General features: G+C 38.3%; 1 protein-coding gene across 1 annotated transcript; it reads left to right on the forward strand.

The window, feature by feature from the left end:
• The first annotated feature begins 2888 nt into the window (after positions 1-2888).
• AGA (aspartylglucosaminidase) lies at positions 2889-20597 on the forward strand. Its single transcript, XM_034064910.1, has 9 exons — positions 2889-3099; positions 4979-5132; positions 5816-5928; positions 11246-11358; positions 12257-12368; positions 14175-14250; positions 15074-15181; positions 17344-17477; positions 18310-20597. The coding sequence occupies exons 1-9, from the start codon at positions 2904-2906 to the stop codon at positions 18408-18410; spliced, it is 1107 nt and encodes a 368-aa protein (XP_033920801.1). The 5' UTR covers positions 2889-2903; the 3' UTR covers positions 18411-20597.

A 20597-nucleotide genomic window follows, 5' to 3' on the forward strand; every position in this document is an offset into this window, starting at 1 on the left:
GGTAAGTGATGGAAACACCATTCAACCAGTGTTGTCCGGTGAATGGAAGAACATATGTATTGTAAGAAGCCATGAAAGAGATCCAAAGAGAAAAAGAGGAATTAAAAAAAACCGAGTACGGTGCTTCCACAAATCTACCCAAAACAGAAACCCATAACACAGGGTCATTTAAAAAATATATTTTAACTAGAAGCATGATGGATTCAAAATGTTACTTGTCAAAAAAACAAAACAAAACACAACAAAAACCCCACACTAAGTTTCCACAGCAAATGCTAACTGAATGGTTGATTGTTTTTACTAATAAAATTATTCTAAGATTCGCTTTTTGTGTTTGAGTATGTTAGTATTAGAAAATGTAAGCAAAACCAAGATTAAAATGTAAACAAATTACAGATATAGCTGCAATACTTAATCAGATTTCAAAGCACATTTAGGGAAAATTTGAGACAGCAAAAAGGAACTAGGCATGCATTTTTGAACAGATGGTGCTAGATAAGGTCACACAGATATAATTGAGGTCAGAATTTGGACACTGTAGGAACAGACACTCTCAGCGAAAGAGATGATTCTCCTCCTGTGTATTTCATTAATTACCCAGTGCCAGTCAGGCACAGTGTTTGTCTGTTATAGATCTTCTCAGTAATCCCTTGTCCACAGAACTATTTCTCTAGAATATTCTTTTAATATTATGCACTTGAAGAAAAATGCTGTGGAAACAATTATTTGATTTTTAGCTGCAGAGAAAAACATCTACTGGTATCACCATTAATCTTATCTACAGATAACAGTAAGTATTGAGGGGCAAACAGATTAAGGTACATTTTCAATGCCCATTTAGGCAGAACTGATATAAACCAACTGCTACTCCTCAGAAAAATACAAACAAGTTTTACATTCAAAGACCAATTTTAAAATACTTTTTATCAGAGACAGAAGGCAAATCAAGAGCCCAGATGGATGTAACAGAACTGATTTGCAAAGTTGTCTTGGACAGATATTGCTCAAATTCTGCTCAGCTTTCAGCATGTAAAAACAGTTTTATCAACCTTGGTGTTGATTTCACACACTGTATCTGAGAGCAGTCTTTGCTTTGTGAGTTTTTTCACAGTTAGTATCAAAATATATTTAATAACACAGTATACAGTAAAGCACAGATTCATTATTGCATTTATGTCTATCTGGAAGTAATTCACACTTGAATGCCAGTTAGAAAGCATACCACGGAAATCAAAACAACTGAGTTTCTACATGGGCCTCAAAGCATCATGTTATGCTGTTTCAAGTTGCACAAAATATTCTCTCTAGAACTGTGCAGGTTCAGCTTGCAGATGCAACCATCACAGTCAACACTTTTATTTGAATGACACCCATATCAAAGTGCTTTTCTTTCATAGTAGTCTATTTTATCTTTCTAAAAGAAAACAATATTTCGAAAATATCATTAATATATCAATTTTAGGAACATGCTTGATTATATTTCCCTTTTCACTGATTACTGAATTACTTCCCTGAACATATTTTCCTCTGTTTTCCTTACTTTAATTTGGATCTATATTTTGGTCCTTTTTCCTTCTTGAACAGCTTTACACAGAAATAGGTGACAAAAATAAAAACAGTAATATCACATATAAATCAGCTAATAGTATTTATATTAGTAAAGGTTTCTGTAGACTACTTGCAGCTTTGCTTTTGGGAACTGGCTAAAATCAAGGCCAAGCTATTACTAAAGTCAAAACCAATACTGTATTTTATTATTTTGTTACTTCGGTAAATAAAACATAACACATTTCTTTTGTGACAACTATTGAACTCCAAAGTCTCTGAATCATTTTGTTATAATAAAAATAATACTGCTTCAGGCTTTTTAAACCAGTTTAAGTACACTTACAATTTATGCATGCCTACAAGCTTGAGCTTGTCACACATAAGGTCAAAGTATCGCTTCTTAATTCAGATACAAGAGCAATGACATGGCTGTTGAAGTGTAATACAGTTTGGCCCATTAGATGTTGTAAAAGAGTCATGAGGATGAGCGAAAAAAGTAACAAACAAACAAGAAAGCAGTATATTTTATATCCTTTTATTCTGGTAGAAGCAGAAACCACCTTTTCTCACATTTTTTAGAAGTAATGCAGCTGGTTGATAAGTAACTGAACATAATCAGCCCTGAACACAAATTGGTGCATTACGCTGACAGCAGGTGAGCCTATGGACCTGACAATGTCAGACTGCTATGGCAACATGTCAAATGGCTTTAAAATACTGTTAATGGTTTACAGTGAATAGCTTGAACAGCAGGGACAGAATTAAGAAATTACTTGTTATGTTTTATGATTTCTATAAAGCAAGGCTTTTTACAGATTCTTTTGTAAGCTATTCACTACAGTAGATCACAAAATGCCTTTCGCAGAAACGCCTCTGTGCCATTGGGACACTTTTGACAAACACCCACGTGTTGGCAGGGTGCACGCTGTATGTGAATCTCATGAGCACACGTGGAGATCGCTTTTGAATATGCTTTACCAGGTGTACTCCAACCCCACAGCCCTGCTGCCACAGGGTCTCTCCTGGCATCCACTGCTCAGCCCCAGCACCACCCACCACCACAGCCACCTCCAACAGTCCAGCATGTCACTTCACTACCCTGACCTTCATGCACACATGTTGGTTTTAAAGCACACTAGGCATACAATAAGTATATACATGGCATTTTAATCTGCGCTAGGCCTTGGCCTTAGATGGGAGGCGTTTAGGCCTTCCCTTGACACAAAGCCATCCCTCAGCCGCCCGGCTGCAGCTCACCCCTCCCCATAGGATAGTCCCTACCGCACGCACCGCTCCCCCACGGCAAACAACACCCTGCACCGACAGCGGACGTATTGCTGTGACGCCGTGTGCGCATGCGTGGCAGCCGCCGTCTGATTCGTGGCGGTGCGGAGTGGGACATGGCGGCGGCGGAGAGGTGCGGCGGGTGTTGGAGGTGGATTGTGGTTGCTTCCCTCCTGCTCGTCGTGTTGCAGTCGGCGGGTGCTGCCGTGGCTCCTGCCCTGCCTGTAGTCATCAACACTTGGGCGTTTAGGAAGGCCGCAGAGACAGGTGCCCCGCTGGGGGGCCGGGTGGGGCGGGGTGTCCCGGCGTGTCCCGGCGTGCTGAGGGGCTGCCGGAGGTTCTGCGTGTTGGGTTGAAAGGCTCTTAAGTACGACTACGGTTATATGTGGTAAAAAGTAAGCTGTGACCCGGCTTCAGTTACAGGGCTCCGGCTGCAGAGGGCCTGTGCTACACTGACGGGGCAGAGCGAGTCCCGATACTTACAGCGAAACTGCGTGAAGTGTTTCTCTGCCTCCTTGGGAAGGGCCTGCGGCGGATCTGGGGGCGTCGTAATGCCTTTCTGGGGGATGGTGCCAGGCCCCTGAGATGCCTCTGCGTTGGTGGTGCGCTGTGTCTGAGCACTGGTGTTGCTTGACAGCCTGCAAGAAAGTAGTTTAGCTTTCAAGGTTGGGGAAAAATGCCTTTAAAATAAAAGGGAAGCTGAGGGGATTATGGGCTGTGAAAAAGATGGACTAAAAGCATTCTTTTGCTAATAATACGTTTCTAATTGTGCCCTTCTGAGATTCATTCTCGCCCCAAACATTTAGACAGTTCTTAATATAGTACTTTTGGAGCTCTGTGTTTTTTTTGTGATGTGTTGTTTTGTGATATGTTTTTGACAGTTAAAGCAGGTTTTCCTATAGCAACATAAATTAGTTGTGGATACTGAATTTAAAAGAGGCAGGCTATTTTATCATAGTTGAGTTGCAAGTAATTACGTTTTATGGAAGCCTTATTAGTGAAATTAGTTACCTGTAGAACCTTGTATAGGTTAGAAGTGAAATGCAGTCATGTAAACTGCATGGCCCTTGCTTTGCAGCTTTTGAAAGCTCGTGTTAAGGCTACTCACAGCAATAAAGGTAGTAAGACATGGAGTGGTACTCCTCACTGGAGTTTATAAATAAAGACAGGTGCATAAGCACTTGAATGCTAGGTGTCCTACTTCTTCCTTGGTGTAGGTAGTTTCATGCAGTTGCATGCAGCATTTATAAAGATGAGGCTTCTTGAGATGGTAGAGACAGTGTAATTGCTTGCTTCTGCCAAAAAGAGCTGGGCTGTATTGCTTCTCCTGCCTCCCTTGTGCTGGGTCTGGCAGATGAGGGAGCACAAGGAGGAGCAAGCAGGATTGCTGCTGTCAGTGGCAGCAAGCTCAGCATGTCGGAAAATCTTGTCTGAGATCCAACCTTGTGAAATGTCACGTGTTCACATGTGCCAGCTTCTGGCTCAGCTTATTCAAATCGTGTCATTTGGCATGTCTAATGTCTTATGAAACAGCACCAGGAGCTAGATCCTAAACAGCAGAAGACTAAAGGATTGAACAGGAGAATGTGGAGACTAATTTCTTGTATATTGTTTCCACTTTCTTTTTATTCTTACTGATAAAGTTTTGGATCTTTTAAATCACTGTATGGTTTAGATGGTTTTATTCTGCAGCTGAACGCTTTGTATTCTCATATGAAGCATTTGAGGGGTGCTTATTATAACTTTTGCTTTTTATTTTGAGATAAAAGTTTTGCTTCCCTCTTCCTCCCCCACTGCAACAGGCTTTTAAATAAGCAGTGATAAAGCAATAGTTGGTTCTTGTCAAATGAGGAGGTTATTTAATGTATACAAGTTGTCATGGCTGTTAGTAGAGACCTCAGTCAGAAAAAAAGCTCAGTTTCTCAGCCAGAAACACTAATCAGATATGCAAGAAGAATAGTATTTAGAAAAATAATGCCTTACAATCTTTGAATCTATTAATATTTTTACTTTATTTCACCTATAAGTTACAGTTTACTTGCTTTACCCACTTAATAGTGCATCTTCATTATGTCCATCTTTAAAACATTCTTTAAAGCAGTAGTGGAGATATTTCACTAGCGACAATTATATGTGTTGATTATAGCTTGGGGAGTATTGCAGTTGGGAGGTTCTGAGCTGGATGCAGTCGAGAGAGGCTGTGGTCAGTGTGAGATCGACCAGTGTGATGGGAGCGTGGGATATGGAGGAAGTCCAGATGAAAGTGGAGAAACAACACTGGATGCAATGATTATGAATGGGTAAGAAAACTACATGGAGAAAATAATTATCCCCATTATTTTTAGCACATTTTAATGTAAGATCTGTTGTTACAGAGATCTTGCTGATTTAGGGTTGACTATAGGACAAAGTTGTATGTAAACTTGTGGAGCTAGGGAAAATACGTAATTAGTGGAAGAGTAGCTAAGCATGTTTGTTGTTGAATCTTTATGTAGTGCAGTAATCTAGCTCTAGATACCGCACTCGCAAAGCAGATGGTTGGTAGCATTGTAAGCTTTCCCTTTACATTCATTCAATAAATATTTCACTTCTGGAGCAGTTGTATTCTGTGCTTTATTTACCATTTAAAGCTGCCCTGATTAAAGAGTAATGGCAATTATATGCAATTCTATAATTGCATAAATATGAGTTTATGTAATGAAATAGTTATTCCACTGAAAATATTGCTCTGGACTGAGTTACTCTTAGTTGAGCCTTATCCTCATGCCTGTGAAAGAAAACAATACAGGGACAAAGTTTTTCCCACAAGTGATGTAGTTTGTCTACTACTAGATTAGTGATGTTATCTACCTATGGCATAGAACAATTAAAGCAGTGTGTTAAAAGAGCAAGCTTTCTAATTTAGATGAGAACAGATTTTGTCTGATAAAAATGTACAATTATTCTTGTATTTTTAATAAGTTTTAAATATTTCTTGTTACAGCAACACCATGGAAGTCGGAGCAGTTGCAGATCTCAGACATGTAAAAAATGCAATCAGTGTAGCACGAAAAGTCATGGAATACACTAAGCATACGTTATTAGTGGGAGAGTCAGGTAATTATCCCTTTAACTGTCTTCAAAACATACCTTTTTCTTGTAACACTTCCTGCCAAAATTGCTGTATATTACTCTTGGTAATACAGGAGGATGGATTCCCTGACAATCAAATGAGTATTCAAATAATTCAGAAGTGTTTACTATCTTATTACATGTGAATGAATTAAGTTGTTATTCCTGTTTGGACATGAAAAGAAAAACACGATTTTGTGGTCTTTCCACCAATTTATTTGCAAATGTTGACTTGTAATCCCAGGGTTTTGCTAATACCACTGATATCAAAGGTATCAAAGATGATTTGAGACAAGGCACTGTAGCAGCTGTTAGATGTAAACATTTAATTTAAAACCATGGAGCAACTTTTTCTAAAGAATAACAGATTTAATAGACTGCAGAGTTAGATTTTACTGTTCTAGTATGTATTCAGCATGACTATTGTATTTCACAGTTTAAAAATCTAAGTGAGAATTTGAATGTAAAAAACTGCATTAGGGGCTGTACTCCTAGGCACAACAAAAGAGTGATAGCAAGCTGGAGGAGTAGTTGAGCTTTTCAAATACGAGCTGCTGCTGTTAGAAGAATACTGGTTTCAAAAGAGATGTGCATTCCAGGGATGTATATGAGTAGTGAGTGGAAGGTTACTTGGCTTACAGTTTAGGAATTTTAAAATTTTTTTTTTTTTTCTCTTTCTGTTGAGAAAGAGGTGTGGAGGTCAGTGCGAAATTGGCATCTATGCATTAAGGGTAGGTGGTTTGAAACTGCTAAGAAAAGATTAAAGATTCTTGAGGGAATTAACATGTACAGAATGATAGAGAAATAAGTGCAACAGTAGTTTCTTGATGGAGTGAAATAGGGTAACAGAGGGAGGTGAAGACAGTGTTTGACAGGAGGTCTGAAAACGGAGATTGAGATTTGCAGATTCTATTTCATTTGAGCAGTTGGCCATGACTAGGTTACAAGTGGCTTTGGTAAGAAAGATCTTGCAGATGATGCTGAAACACAAATTGGTCAGGTGTTAAAGAGAGGACGAAGAAGTGCTCATCATACTCTTTTCCCCCTTACACTTCAGTGAGTTTACCAACACCAAGCTTTGTGGTGTGGTTGACATGTTGGATGGAAGGGATGTCATCTAGAGGAATCTTGACAGTCTTTAGAGGTGTGCCTACATAGACCTTATGAAGTTCAAGGCCAAGTGCAAGGTCATACACTTGGGTTGGGGCAATCCCAAGCATAAAGACAGGCTGGGTGGGGATTGGATTGAGAGCAGCTCTGAGGAGGACTTAGGGGTGTTGGTTGACAAAAAGCTCAACATGAGCCAGCAGTGTGCACTCACAGCCCACAAAGCCAACTGTATCCTGGGCTGCATCAAAAGGAGTGTGGCCAGCAGGTCGAGGAAGGTAATTCAGCTGCATTCAGCTTTGGGGCCAGCAACAGAGGAGGGATGTGGACCTGCTTGAGGGAGTCCAGAAGAGGGCTATAATGATGCTCAGAGGGCTGGATTACCTCTACTATTGGAGACAAGATGAGTGACGTGGGCTTGTTCAGCCTGGAGAAGAGAAGGCTCTGGGGAGACCTTATAGCATCCTTCCAATACCTAAAGGGTGCCTTTAGGAAATCTGGAGAGGGATGTTTTACAAGAGCATGTAATGACAGGACAAGTAGGAAGGTTTTAAATTGAAGGAAGGTAGATTTAGATTAGACATTAGCAAGAAATTCTTTACTATGAGGGTGGTGAGGCACTGGAACAGATTGCCCAGAGAAGCTGTGGATGTCCCATCCCTGGAAGTGTTCAAGGCCAGGTTGGATGAGCATAAATGTTAGAGAATTAATCAAAGCAGAGAGAAATTAAGAAAGAATAGTATTTCGAAAGTATGTATTTTCTGTAGAAATAGGAACTTGGATAAAGGAAACTATAGTTGTCTTTACCAAGCAAAAATTGATAAAAGAGAAAAAAGGAGCTATAGCGTCAGAAAAATACATCTGGACCTTCAAATCAGTATGTGAGAGAAATGACAGTTTATTTTCTAAATGAAAATGTTCACATTTTCACCAGAAAAGCTAGCTAGAATAGTAAATCCTTTGTTGTGGTTTAAACAAAATCTGCACAGCTCGTTCACTCACTCCCCCCCTTGCTCCCCCAACTCCCGGAGAGTTAGGAAGGAGAATTCAAAGAATGTAGCCCCCACAGATTGAGATAAGAACGGTTTAATTGCTAAGGTATAACACAAAATCACTACTGCCATTACTACTACAAATAATAATGATAAAGCCAATAACAAGGGAAAAGAATACAACACCCCACCAGCCACCAACCCATAACTCACTCCACCCTACCCGGCCGAGCACCGCGTGCTCCCTCCTCCATTTCCCCCCAGAGCTCCACCCCTCCAGCTCTCTCTCCCAGTTGCATCCTGGGCATCATGTGCTATGGTATGGAATACCTCATTGGCTAGCCTGGGTCAGGTGTCCTGTCTCTCCTTCCTCCCGACCTCCCCTCCTCCCTGGCAGAGCACATGCTCAGAAAAGGCCTTGAACAAAAACACCCTGAAAACATGCTCGCTATCAAGCAACTGTTCCCAGCCCAGAAGTCAAAACACAGCACTGCACCAGCTACAAGAAGGAGAAAAAATGACTGCTACTGCTCAACCCATGACAGTCCTTTTAATATAAATATATATAATCTCTGCAGGCTTTTTTATTCCAGATGCAGAATTGCTGAGGTTATTCTTTATTTTTTTCCAAATAACTGAAGTGCACTTTTATTCAAATATATTTAATGATATAATCCAGGAAGGTCTGCCCATTTCTTAAAACATAATTTCTTTGGGAAGTTCACATTAGAGAGGAGGAGGCAAGCTGTGGCACACGTTCATTTTGTTTAGTTGATAATTTTTAAATGTGTGACATGTACCTTGTTTCTGGCAGTAAAATTTTAATGAAAGTAACATGAAATTTTAATTTTCAGTGTTAAAAGCACTGATGGTATCTGTTACGAGTGCCATGACACCTGAATAGTCTTTGCAGTTCTGTTTACATTGACTCAAAAAATGAAGTTTAGGTATCTTAAAATATTTTGTACATCGAGAACTTAAGGAAAACAATGCATTATAGAATCATAGGGTGATTGACGCTGGCAGGGACTTCAGGTCTTCTGGTCCAACCTCCCTTCTTAAGTAGGGCCATCTAAAACTGGTTGCTCAGGAACATACCCAGATGGCTTTTGAGTATCTCCAGAGATGGAGACTCCACAACCTCTGAGCAACTTTGTCACCCCTTAGAGTGTAGAAGTGTGTCCTGTTGTTCGGAGGGAGCTTCTCATGTTTCTGTTTGTGCCCATTGCCTCTTTTCATGTCACTAAGCACCACTGAAAAGAGCCTGGCTTGATCTTCTTTACACACTCCCTTCAGATATTTTTATACACTGATGAGATCTCCTGAACCAGTCTGAACAGTCCCAGCTTCAGCCACTCCTCCTAGTTTTGTATCATCCACAAAATTTGGTGAGGGTGTCCACCCCCTCATCCAGGTCATTCATGAAGATACTGAACAATACTTGACCCTGTATTGATCCCACTGGTACTCTGCTAGTTACTGGCTCTAGACTGCATACTGCTGATCACCAAACACCCTCTTAAGTTTGGTCCTTCATCCAGTCCATACTTCATCAACTTCTTGAGAATCTTATGGGAGACAGTGTCGAAAGCCTTTGATGTGGAAGCTAAGGTAGACAACATTCACTGCTCTCCCCTCATATACCAAACCAGTTGTTTCATCATAGAAGGTTATCAGGTCTGTCAACCACAACTTCCCTTTTGTGAAGCCATGCTGACAACTCACAATCACCTTCTTGTCCTTCACATGCTCAGAAATGGTGTCCAGGCTTAGTTCAATCATCTCAGTAATCAGTGTGAGGCTGACTGGTGTGTAGTTTCCTGGGTTCTGCTTCTCAGATGTGGTGTAGCTTTTGTTGAACAGATACAGATAACCACACTGATCAGAGTTGCACTGTTAAAAGAACTGCTTTCTTTGTTCATTGCCTGATTTCTTTAGGAAAATCACTGATAGAGGCCATGTATACACACTGAATCTGGCGAGGAACATTTAATGCAGAATGATTACAAGTGAGGAAGCCAAGAATTAGTTTGGTTATCATGTGCCAAGAAATTTTCAGGTTTTTCTCCAACAGATAGGCAAGTTTCATAATCACAGTATGCCTGACCCATTCCCTTTGTCTCCTAGCAATACTTAGACCAATAATCCAAGTAAACAGTTCAGGGAATAATGATGACCAATTCTGCTTCCTGGAATAGAAACAAGGCTTTTGAAGTCATGAAAGAATAACTGACAAATACGCACAATTTTACCTAAAAACAACCCCCAAAACAAAAGCCAACCAAACAAGAAAAACCACCAGACCTGCCTGTTTTGTTTAATTGAAGCTGTAAGTTTTCTTTGAGTGCAAAGAGGCTTTAACTCTATCAGTTTTAAAGAAAAACTTAGAAAACATGTCCAGAAATAACTGAAGGCTTAATTCTTGAACTGGAGAAGCTGATTCAGCTGCATGTTATAGTGACATTATTATCAAGTATTGGTAATACAAATTCAAGCATCTGAATCTAGCTACATTATCTGTTACTTGGTAATATCAAATGTATCTACAACTAAAAGATGAAAGACTAGTTGATCCTTTTTCATTTCCCTTTCCCTAACAATAAAAGCCATTCTTAGAAGTGCAGCATTCTTTCATTGCTTGTGTTGGTATTTCATTTGCTCTCTTGACACATACTATATTAATTTTCAAAACAAGGAAGCAGTCGTTTTTCAAACTGCAAGGAAGAAGTGTAATATGTAAGCTGGTGGATTGATTTCTGCAACTATCAGGGTTTTGGTGGTAAATGTGCTGCTGTTACTTGTATTTCATAGAAGACTAGATTTTTAAGGAAAATATTCTGTTATTTGTATAATATACTTAAATATTTCTGTGACACACAGAGCCCATGCCACTCTTGCTTCAGGTTATTTGTGTTTGATTGATTAACAGAGTTGAATCTGTTTCTCTTTCAGTGCTAAAACTTACATATGTTAACATAGTTACAGTGAATTGAGGAAATTTGATATTGCCAGTGAAGGGAGAGTTTGCTACTGCAGTTATACATTACTATAATGGCTGGTACTGCTCCCTGAAGACATAAATCTCATCTCTGTAGAGGATATAGAATTTTTGGTTTCTAGATAACATTACATGAATGCATTATCATAAAATGTATAACCATATGAATAAATTAATGGTTTTGGTTTTGTTGTTGCTTTTCAAGCCTCCCTGTTTGCTGTAAGAATGGGGTTTCCATATGAAGATTTAACTACCCAAAAATCTCTTTTGGTGTATTCAGAGTGGCTTAATCGGAGCTGTCAGCCAAATTACTGGAAGGTAAAGTGTGGTGGTGGTGAAAGTGGGGTTTAGGAAGTCAGTAATGCAGCATTGCCTCTTTCAGCTTATATTGAAGTTGTGCTTTACATGTGAAGAAAAAAGAAGTTTTGCATGTTAAATGAACAAACTTGGAATTACCAAGCATTTGGTAAGCTCAGCAGGAGTATGTCTCTAGATCTTAATTTCTTGGATTCTGCAGGTTTTGGCCTTGGCTGAGTGTATATTTTTTTGACGCATTTATAAATTTCTATCAAAAAGTCTTATGGTGGCAATTAAGGTTCTTAAAAAATTAGTGAGGCTTTATGCAGATCTGCGAACACATCACATTAATGCAGCTGTCTGTTAAACTTGCCTGTTGTGGTGAGATTTCTCTCCTGTTTGGTTTTTTTTCATTTGTTTTTGGATTGCTGTTACAAATTTCTACATGTTTGAATGCTGTCTTGTTTCTTGGCTATTAAATGCTGCATTGCTGAACCATTTTAATTCATTATATATTGTGTTTTTCAGTTGGGAAAATATCTTGACTATGATGACTATAATACTGACTTGACAATAATATCTTGACATTAGTGGAACAAACTCAGTTCATCTGGATGCCTTTTAGCTCAAAAATTTTCTTTGTTTCAATGAAGTGAGCTTTTTTTTAGCAGTCAGTGGAGCAGAGGAGAATCTTTGATTTTAATGTAACTTTCTAGTAAGAAAAACTTTTAGCTGCTTAATGCAAGAAGTCATTATTCTTTAAGCAAATCAGTTTGTGAGATTTCAGTACAGCTGTGTAATTTAGGTATTGGGCATCTGTTACCTGTGTGGGAGATTACAGGTATTGACTATGGTATTTTTAAATTTATCTATAATGAAGCAGAATATATTATTCATGCAAATCACAAAATGTTTACAGAATGTGATACCAGACTCTTCAAAATCCTGTGGACCATACAAACGACCTGAAAAAGTAACTTATAAAGAAGAACAGATCTCACGAAGAAGTTTTCATAATCATGATACTATTGGTAACAACTTTTGGTAACTCTGATGCTGATGTATTCTTAATTCATCATTCTTCCACCTTAGCTTTTGTTCAATTCCCTACCGCTTTTCCCTCAGATACCTTGTCATCATGTCTTGGGCAGCTATGGATGCCTAGAAAACTGATCAAGATTAAAAATATTTATCTTGATTATGGTTAACTTAAGTCTCCCTTGTAGCTGTTAAACCAACTTAAAAGGCTTTGCAGTGATGGAAGAAATGAGTAAACTGTTAGTCCTGTTGCCACCCAAAAGCAGTGTTTGTTGAACAGTCGTTGCTTTCATTTTAATTCTATTCTGGCTTTTGTCTAAATAATTTTACAGGAAATCTACTATGCTTAAAACAAGTTAGCAGTAGTAGTCCCAAAAACTTCTAAGAGCTTACTGTTAGAGGACTGTTAATTGACAAGCCTATAAAGTGATTAATGATTAGATCAGACATAGGAGTGGAGCAGTTAAGGTTCATGTCTTCCAAAGCTTTATACTTTTTAGTCTTGAAGCTTGCACTCCTTGGTTTCATCTGGATTTTTCTCAGTTTAGCAATTCAGAACTTTTGCCCGACAGTATTTGCAATACCAAGAAATAACAAGTTGTTTCTTCTTTGCTTCCAATCCGCTCTTCTAACTTTCTACAGAAGTCAGGCAACCTACCAAACTCTTGATTTTGTAGGTAGCTTTCTTTACTGGGATATAGAGTCTTCAGTGCTAGAAAATTCAGAAATCATGGAATGTCAGGATGAGAGGGGAATCTGCTAAGAACAATTCAGGAATATGTGTATCATTAAGTAGTCGTAAGCTGTTTTGTTGTAAATGATGGTGCTTACATTTGTACTGCAAGTTCTTCCACCCTATTGTTTTATATATGAAACGTGTCCTTGAATAACACATTTTGAGAAGAACCTTCATTCACAGAGCATTTTGGAAGTTGGTTGAAACAGATGCCCTTCCAGGCTTTTTGCAGAGGCTGTTGGTGGCTATAGAGTCAGTGCCTCTATGCTTTTAGCTTCTGATGGTCAGAAATCTTTTCTGTGACAAGGAGGTAGTGCTTATTGAGGTCAGAGAACCAGAATTCAGGTCTTTGAATTCTGCTTCTTGGATCTTGACTTGTACTAGAGTTTGATCCTAGCAGCAGTTTCTGCTCTCTCTTAAAGAAGTTAAGTCTTACTCTACAGAGAACCAGCTGATCTGAAATCCTTCTACAAGTGGCAATCTAAACTTCTGTAATATGAGGCAGTGCCTTCCTTATCTGTACAAATTAACAAGGAGTAGGCTTATCCAAGCATCCGCTTGCCTGCCATGTAATTCTTGTTAACTTTGTAGGCAGTGTGTCACCATCTGTGAAATTTAAGCTCATCCTTCTGATTCTTCTGACACCCCACCCCTCCCCCTTTTATTTTTTTTTTTTCCTTTAAGTCTCCCTAAAGGACCATTTATAATTTCCAGACTTTGTTGTTCTGGTGGTACTGGGGCAGGATGTACCAGGTATTTGTTATCTACTGGTTAAAACAGGTGTGTATCAGGAAACAGCAGCTGCTTGGGCAGCAGTAATGTACAGCTCTGAGCAGTGTGGCACTCACTTTTAAAGATTGCTCTTTGAGCTCGTGTAATGCATCCAGAAAGTTTCCAAATGTGTTTTAAGAAGAACTTCTGTAAGAGCATGGCTTCTCTATATTTAAGGATATCAGTAGTTTGAAAAGTCTGGGTATTGTGGTTTATTTGATAACATAGTGCTAATTAAATAAATTTGTTAGGACTGTTTCTGAATGTGTTTCATCCTTGTTGAAAACTTCAGGTATGATTGTAATCGGTGGGAGTGGAACTGTTGTTTCTGGGACATCTACTAATGGCGCAATCCACAAAATTCCAGGGTTAGTATTTCTGATTTTACAAAAAAGCTTTTTTCCTGTCTCATTTGCTACATTAAGCTTATATAAGGGTTATGTTTTAGACTGCAGTGATCACAAAACTTGCTTATTTCTGGGCATTGCCACAAATCCCAGTACTGAGAAACTGTTGCAAGATGTCTGTCTTTGAGGGAGTGCTTTTTTTTCAGCTCACTTAATTTACCATACAGAGACACAGACAACTGGCACAGTTGCAAGGCAACTTGTAAGGCATGCCACCAGAGACAAATAAGCATTTTGGAGGGGTGCACAGTCTCCAAAGAAGTGTACGTAAAATCAGAGCCTTAGGCTTGTATTTTGTCTTCGAGATTTTTTTTCTACCCAGATAGGAATCTTGTCTGTCAACCAAGTCAGACGACTTACGGATTTAGCACTAAGTTATTGAACATACTGATGTCCCCAGCTGCTTACTCTTGCCCACTGGCTAAACCTTACTGCCCAGACAATAGTCAGTATAATAACAAACAGTTGTGCATTGGAAGTGGATTAAGCCTCAGGTCAGTCAGGTTATCACAGATCACTTTTTTGGTAGTTTTAAGACAAGACTTCTGACTGCAGCGGAGTGACCTCTTTGCCTGTTCTGTTCTCCTGTGAGTTTAACACTAACTCAGCTGGAGGCAGTAAGGTTGACAAAGTTAAAAGTATGTCCAGGTTACAAGAACTTGCCAATATCAGGCCAAGAGCTATTATATTAGGGCAATCCCACTTCAATTATTAAATTACCATTTTCTGTAGTTTCCAGGTTTTGGTTGTTTTGTTGTTTTTCTTTTTCCATTTTTCACTACAGCCGTGTAGGAGACTCTCCGATAGCTGGGGCAGGGTCCTATGCGGATAGCACAGCAGGAGGAGCTGCAGCCACTGGGGATGGTGACATAATGATGCGCTTCTTACCCAGGTTTGTCCTTAGGGCAGGCTTTGCTATTTTTCTCTAGCAAAATGTGAACTCAGAAAATGAACTAATTGATTAAAAAGACAGTCTGTCTTACTAGCTGCTGAAGTGGGAGTAAAGGAGGGAATGGAAGGGTAAAGAACAGCAGCACAATCAGGTCATCCTTATTATCTGTCTTACAAGAAATGACTTCTTAAATATCTTGATGACAGATCCCTTAATACTACCACACTGTTGAGCAAGCAGGCTCCAGGTAATGAGTATATCCCCAGCTTGCAGACTTTTTAACAGAACTGATTAGCTTTCTTGTACAAAGTGTTTTATTGTGTGGGAAATATGCCTTATAAATTGCAGGAAGGTTGAGGGGTGAGTCTCATTTCTTGGGAGGGTGGGAAGGTGTCACTGTAATGATCCTGTATAATTGTATCTAATTTGAAACTGCAAGAGTGTTTTAGTGCTGTCATCTTGGTTGCATAGCCTACATAAAATATGGGTGTTTTCATGACTGAGTTTTGACAATCATTCTTGCGAGTTGGTCTCAGCAGGAATGACTTATGGAAGTCTGTGCTGAATGTAATAGGCACTGGTGCTTGAAGGAATATATAGCAGTGGCCTTCATATTCTTTGGGAGCTTTTTCTGAAACTGGCAGTTAAAAATGCGTACGAGTTTGTTGCATATTTACAAGTGTCCTCAGTGAGTTTCAGTCTGTTCCCAAATCAGCCTTGAAATACAAGGCAATTGACAACCTCACGAATTATCCTGAGGTATCAGATACCAACAGTAGTATTGAGTTGAGCTCCACTATGAGGTTAATCAATAAAAGCTTACCTTACAGTTTAGCAGCCTGAAGGATTTGGCTTTAATGCTTAAAACATTTTCTGCTGGCAGCAGTGGATTTTAGAAAACAACTCAGACTAGATGGTTAATCACAGGTTCTTTGTAGATAGAGATCTTTCCTAAGTCCATGTTATTTAGATATTTCCACATGAAAACAAATAATAGAATTGACTTGCCAGAAATGAAGGAAATATTAAATATATTTTCTTTCTGCCTTCTTTGAGATAGAAACATCTTACAGAGTTTTTGATTAGTAAAGAGACCCTTGTGAAATACAGCTTTATATTCAGATAGTTATCTTTAGATAACTTGAACCTATTTCATTGTTAGAATAAATCTAAGATAATAGGGAGCCTTAAATTGTAAGGAAAGCTCTCTTACATGGGACTTTGATAACATCTGTAGGTAATGATATGTATAATAGTACAGATAATAACCTGTAGAAGAATCTTAGTGTAACAAGAGTTGGTTTTGGTATATGCATCTTTCATCAGAATAAAATCTAGTGTTGCTTGCTTGTAAGTTACATTATGTGTTCTAATCTTCAGGTTCTGAAAGAAAATGATTCAGGTTCTCAAAGGAATGGCAACAAAAGTAACTTTTTTCCCTCTGAGCACATTTTGGAAATGTAACTGATTCGTCTCAAACAGTGCCCATGTATTTATTTGCCTAATGATACTGGAGATACAAAGAAGTTCATCTTGATTTCTCTTTCAATTATTTTTTTTTTTAGGTTAGTTTGCAAAAAATTAGGAAGTAGCTTAAAGTCTTGATTAAAACATTGTACCTTCATGTTCATGAAATAAAGAAAATGGTTCAATTTTGAGGTTTCCAGAAACTGAAGTTTTTTTCTGAACAATTTTTCTAATGCTTACTGAAACCAGTAATTGATCAATAATATCGGAGGTCAGTTTTCTTCAGAAAAGGACCTTGGCATTTGCCTTTTTGAAAACTAGTCATAACTTTTCATGCCAAATTTAATCACACAGTGAAAAATAAAAGCCCTAACTCTTTAGCTGCTTCTTTACAGTTCTTTAACTGATCTGTTGCTTGGCCTCTTCTACTGCAAATGATGAGAGCATTATCCCAGGTTTAGTCCTGCCCTAGAATGATAGATGGTACAGAGGACATCTTGCAGCCTCTTTTAAGTCTTATCCATAATTACTGTTCATGTAGAACTTGAGTAATAATTGCCAGTATGAAGTTTGGATGAAGATTATTTATCATGTATTTCCATTATTCAAAGAAATCAATGTCTGTCAAAGGTATTTCAGAACATATAATCTCAATATGATTAACTGTCTTGGTGTCATAACTGTTTTTCTTTCAGTTATCAAGCTGTGGAGTATATGAGAATGGGTACAGATCCGGCAGTAGCCTGTCAGAAAGTTATCTCCAGAATCCAGAAATATGCTCCAAAATTCTTTGGTGCTGTCATATGTGCCAATAGAACTGGAAGTTATGGTATGTATTTTGCTTAACAGACAAAGCTTGTTGTCCCTAATTAGGTCACAGAAGTACAAAACCAGAAGTGGATTTTGAAAAAGAAGTCTTTAATTATTCTTTGAACACTGCAGCAATACTGGCCATTCATAATATCAAATGCTGGTTAGCAGGGCAGCTGTGTACTAGTGTGGACATGAGATGTTTTCATTTTTCTTCTGCATTTCGATGTCTTAGACTTCCGCAAAATTTTTGCAAATCTTAGTAAAAATCAAAAATATTTACAACCTTTATCTGTTTTCCTAGACTGGGTATGATTAATTTGAAGGTTTTAATAAATAATGTTTATGGCTCCCCTAGATATGGCATAAGGCAGGGAGAATGTGAATGTTAAGCATAGCTTCAAAGCATTCCAAGATCAGTCACTGTGCCAGGCATCTCATTAGTGAACTCTTAGATCAGTAGGAAATACAATTTGCTAATCAACATGGCTTATTTAGTTAGACTGCTTATTGCTGTTCTTTGATCTCTTATTTCCCATAGTTCTGTGTTTAAGAGATTAGTGTTGGAGGAACTCATTAAGTTGATCAGGATTGAAAAGAGAGAGATTTTCCTAACTTGTGTTGCTGTTTCAAATTGTATTATAAGGGCATTAATTGTGCTGCAGCAGTCAGTAGCACTGTATTTTTACTTAAAATTCAGTATTTTCAAGATGTCTTGTGTTAAACAGATTGTAAAGAACAATTACACCATTGTAGTAGAATTAGTAACTGGGTCTTTAGATGATAAAGTACAATAACAAAGACACTAATCTCAAATTCAGCAAATTACACTTTTTTTCTTTCTTTCCTAGGTGCTGCGTGTAATAAAATTCCAGGATTCACACAGTTTCGCTTCATGGTTTCTAGTCCTTTGCTAAGTCACCCAACTGAGCAAGTAGTAGATTGCATTTAATTTCTTTTGTCATATTAACATCTAAATTTAAGACAGAGAAAGTGCTAAGCTTCCCTAGATGCTGCTTTTTAAAATGGTTATTCCAAGGTCTAATGGCTGTTCTGGTCCCTTCGGTTTTTTAAGAGCTAAGTAGCCAAAAGTGATGAATAGTAACCACTGAACTGGACATTTGCTTTGCCATTTGGTAACATATGTGGCAGAAATCTGAAAGGATGTGGAGCAGGAAGGTCTCTGCCTCTACTCATGAGACTTCTTTTGAGAAGAATTTTCTAACACAGTCCAGGTTTTCATTTCTCTTGAAAAGAAAATTGCATGCAAATGCTGACAAGCAAGGAAAGAGGTTTGAAGAGTAGTGGAGACTATTTCAAAGCTTTAATTAAGAGGTAAGGAGCATCTCCTTGTGGACCTTTTTAACTTGTTTCATGACAGCTGAGAACACAATTTGAATAGAGAGGACATCCAAACATCCCTAGTAGTACAAGCCTTCAAGAAATATTGTGTTGACTCTGACTGGATGGGAAGACAGTTCAAAACTTTCCTGTCACCTGTTTTATGTAGTGGAAGTTATAAATCTTAATCACAGTGATTTCCTTGTCCTTAATATGCTGTGCACTTTCCCTATGGCACATTTACACTTTCAGAGAAGCAGTTGAATACCTAAAGCATGAGAGTTACCTACAGCTGGCAAAGCTGGGTTTGTCACTTTCTGTGTCTAGATACCAGGATTCTTTTGTAATAGAACTTCAGCATCTTGAGGCTTTTTCCATGGGTATTTGAAGATGTTTGATTCTTTTCTTAACTTGGAGTCTTGCTGGTCATTTGATTGAATCTTTGCTAAACTTGGGCTAGGAAAAGTTAAAGGGGGGAGCAGGTAAGATAAGTGTTTTGTCATAAACTTGATTTATTCTTTGTTTACTTGAATAAAATTATTGGGTAATAAAAGCACACCTTAATGTATCATTTGTATCAAGGTTGCTTGGATGCTTCTATACTGTGCCTTAGAATGATTGTTGCCTTATGTTCCAAGTTGGTATCTTTAAAAGCTGGAAAAAAAAACATTCAAACCAGAACAGCTGTCTTTAATGCCCTGCTGTCGACCTTAACCAACAAAGTAATTTATTGGAGGATTTACTTCTGTCACTGGATCTTCAGAGCATCTTGTAGCAGAGTTCACTGTAGGCTACAGCAAGCTTTTGTCAGAGGAGCCCTTACCGAATATATCTCTAGTGGCTTAAGATAAGTTTTCTACCTGTCATATCTACCATGACTACTGTATCTTCAGGTAACTCAGGTAATCAAGTGCAGATAGATTAGTAAAATCCAAGTGACTGTTACTTTGGAGATAACATTGTGGATTGTGAACATAGAAGGTTCAGTATGGGCAGCTGAGTGGCAGTGTTTCAAACTGCTGCGGCTGAATTCACCAGGATTCATTTTTGAAAGAGATGGGAAACATCCTTGGCTGGCTTTCTAGTGTGCTAGCTAGTGTGTACTACTAGAGGTTATGAATGCTCTGTAACAGTGTACCTGAGGTCATTGTTACAATTCTAACATTTCATCTGTATGTGAGAGCAAAATTCCTTGTCTCCATGAGACATATGCATGACTACATGTGGTTTAACAATGTAGGTTGCTTTTTGATGCTGAATTCTCATAAGTGAAAGGGTTAGTTTGTGTAAACTATTTTAATGTATTTTTAATTCGCCATTATATTATTTACAAATTAAACTTATAAATGTACCATTCCAATGTTATGAATAGAATTCTGAATTAAAAAAATATTGTGCTTAACATTTTGTCTTTAAAATACCTCTTTGCAGGTTGTTAGCAGTAGTGCTGTTCTGTTGTGCGTAGCAGAAAGATGATTTTTTTTAAGAAAGATTTTTACAAGAACAAACTCTTGCCAAAACTAAACAAAAACTCTTCAACAATTTCTTCTGGGGTTGTGGGAAAAAAAAATCTTACCCAATTTCAAGGAATTTAGTATTTGTAAGTTTATACTTTCATTATGTTTTTGCATGGCACTAAACTGTTCTTTCATCAGGCAATTGGTATGAACCCTGACAATGCTTTGTGTCACTTGGTGAAGAAAACTTCCCTGTGATACCACCATTGTAGCTTACCATGGGAATAATGTCCTGTCATCTGTAACTGCCTCAACCGGGAATAAATAACATGTTCAGAGAA

The sequence above is a fragment of the Melopsittacus undulatus genome, chromosome 7, assembly GCF_012275295.1.
Source record: "Melopsittacus undulatus isolate bMelUnd1 chromosome 7, bMelUnd1.mat.Z, whole genome shotgun sequence".
NCBI classification, from domain to species: Eukaryota; Metazoa; Chordata; class Aves; order Psittaciformes; family Psittaculidae; genus Melopsittacus; species Melopsittacus undulatus.

What these genes read in the sequence shown, in the direction of transcription:
- AGA (XM_034064910.1), top strand. Translation starts at nt 2,904, where the DNA reads ATGCGTGGCAGCCGCCGTCTGATTCGTGGCGGTGCGGAGTGGGACATG. An exon ending in GATGCAATGATTATGAATGG is followed by an intron (nt 5,133 to 5,815) that starts GTAAGAAAACTA and finishes TTCTTGTTACAG; the next exon opens with CAACACCATGGAAGTCGGAG. An exon ending in TCATAATCATGATACTATTG is followed by an intron (nt 12,369 to 14,174) that starts GTAACAACTTTT and finishes TGAAAACTTCAG; the next exon opens with GTATGATTGTAATCGGTGGG.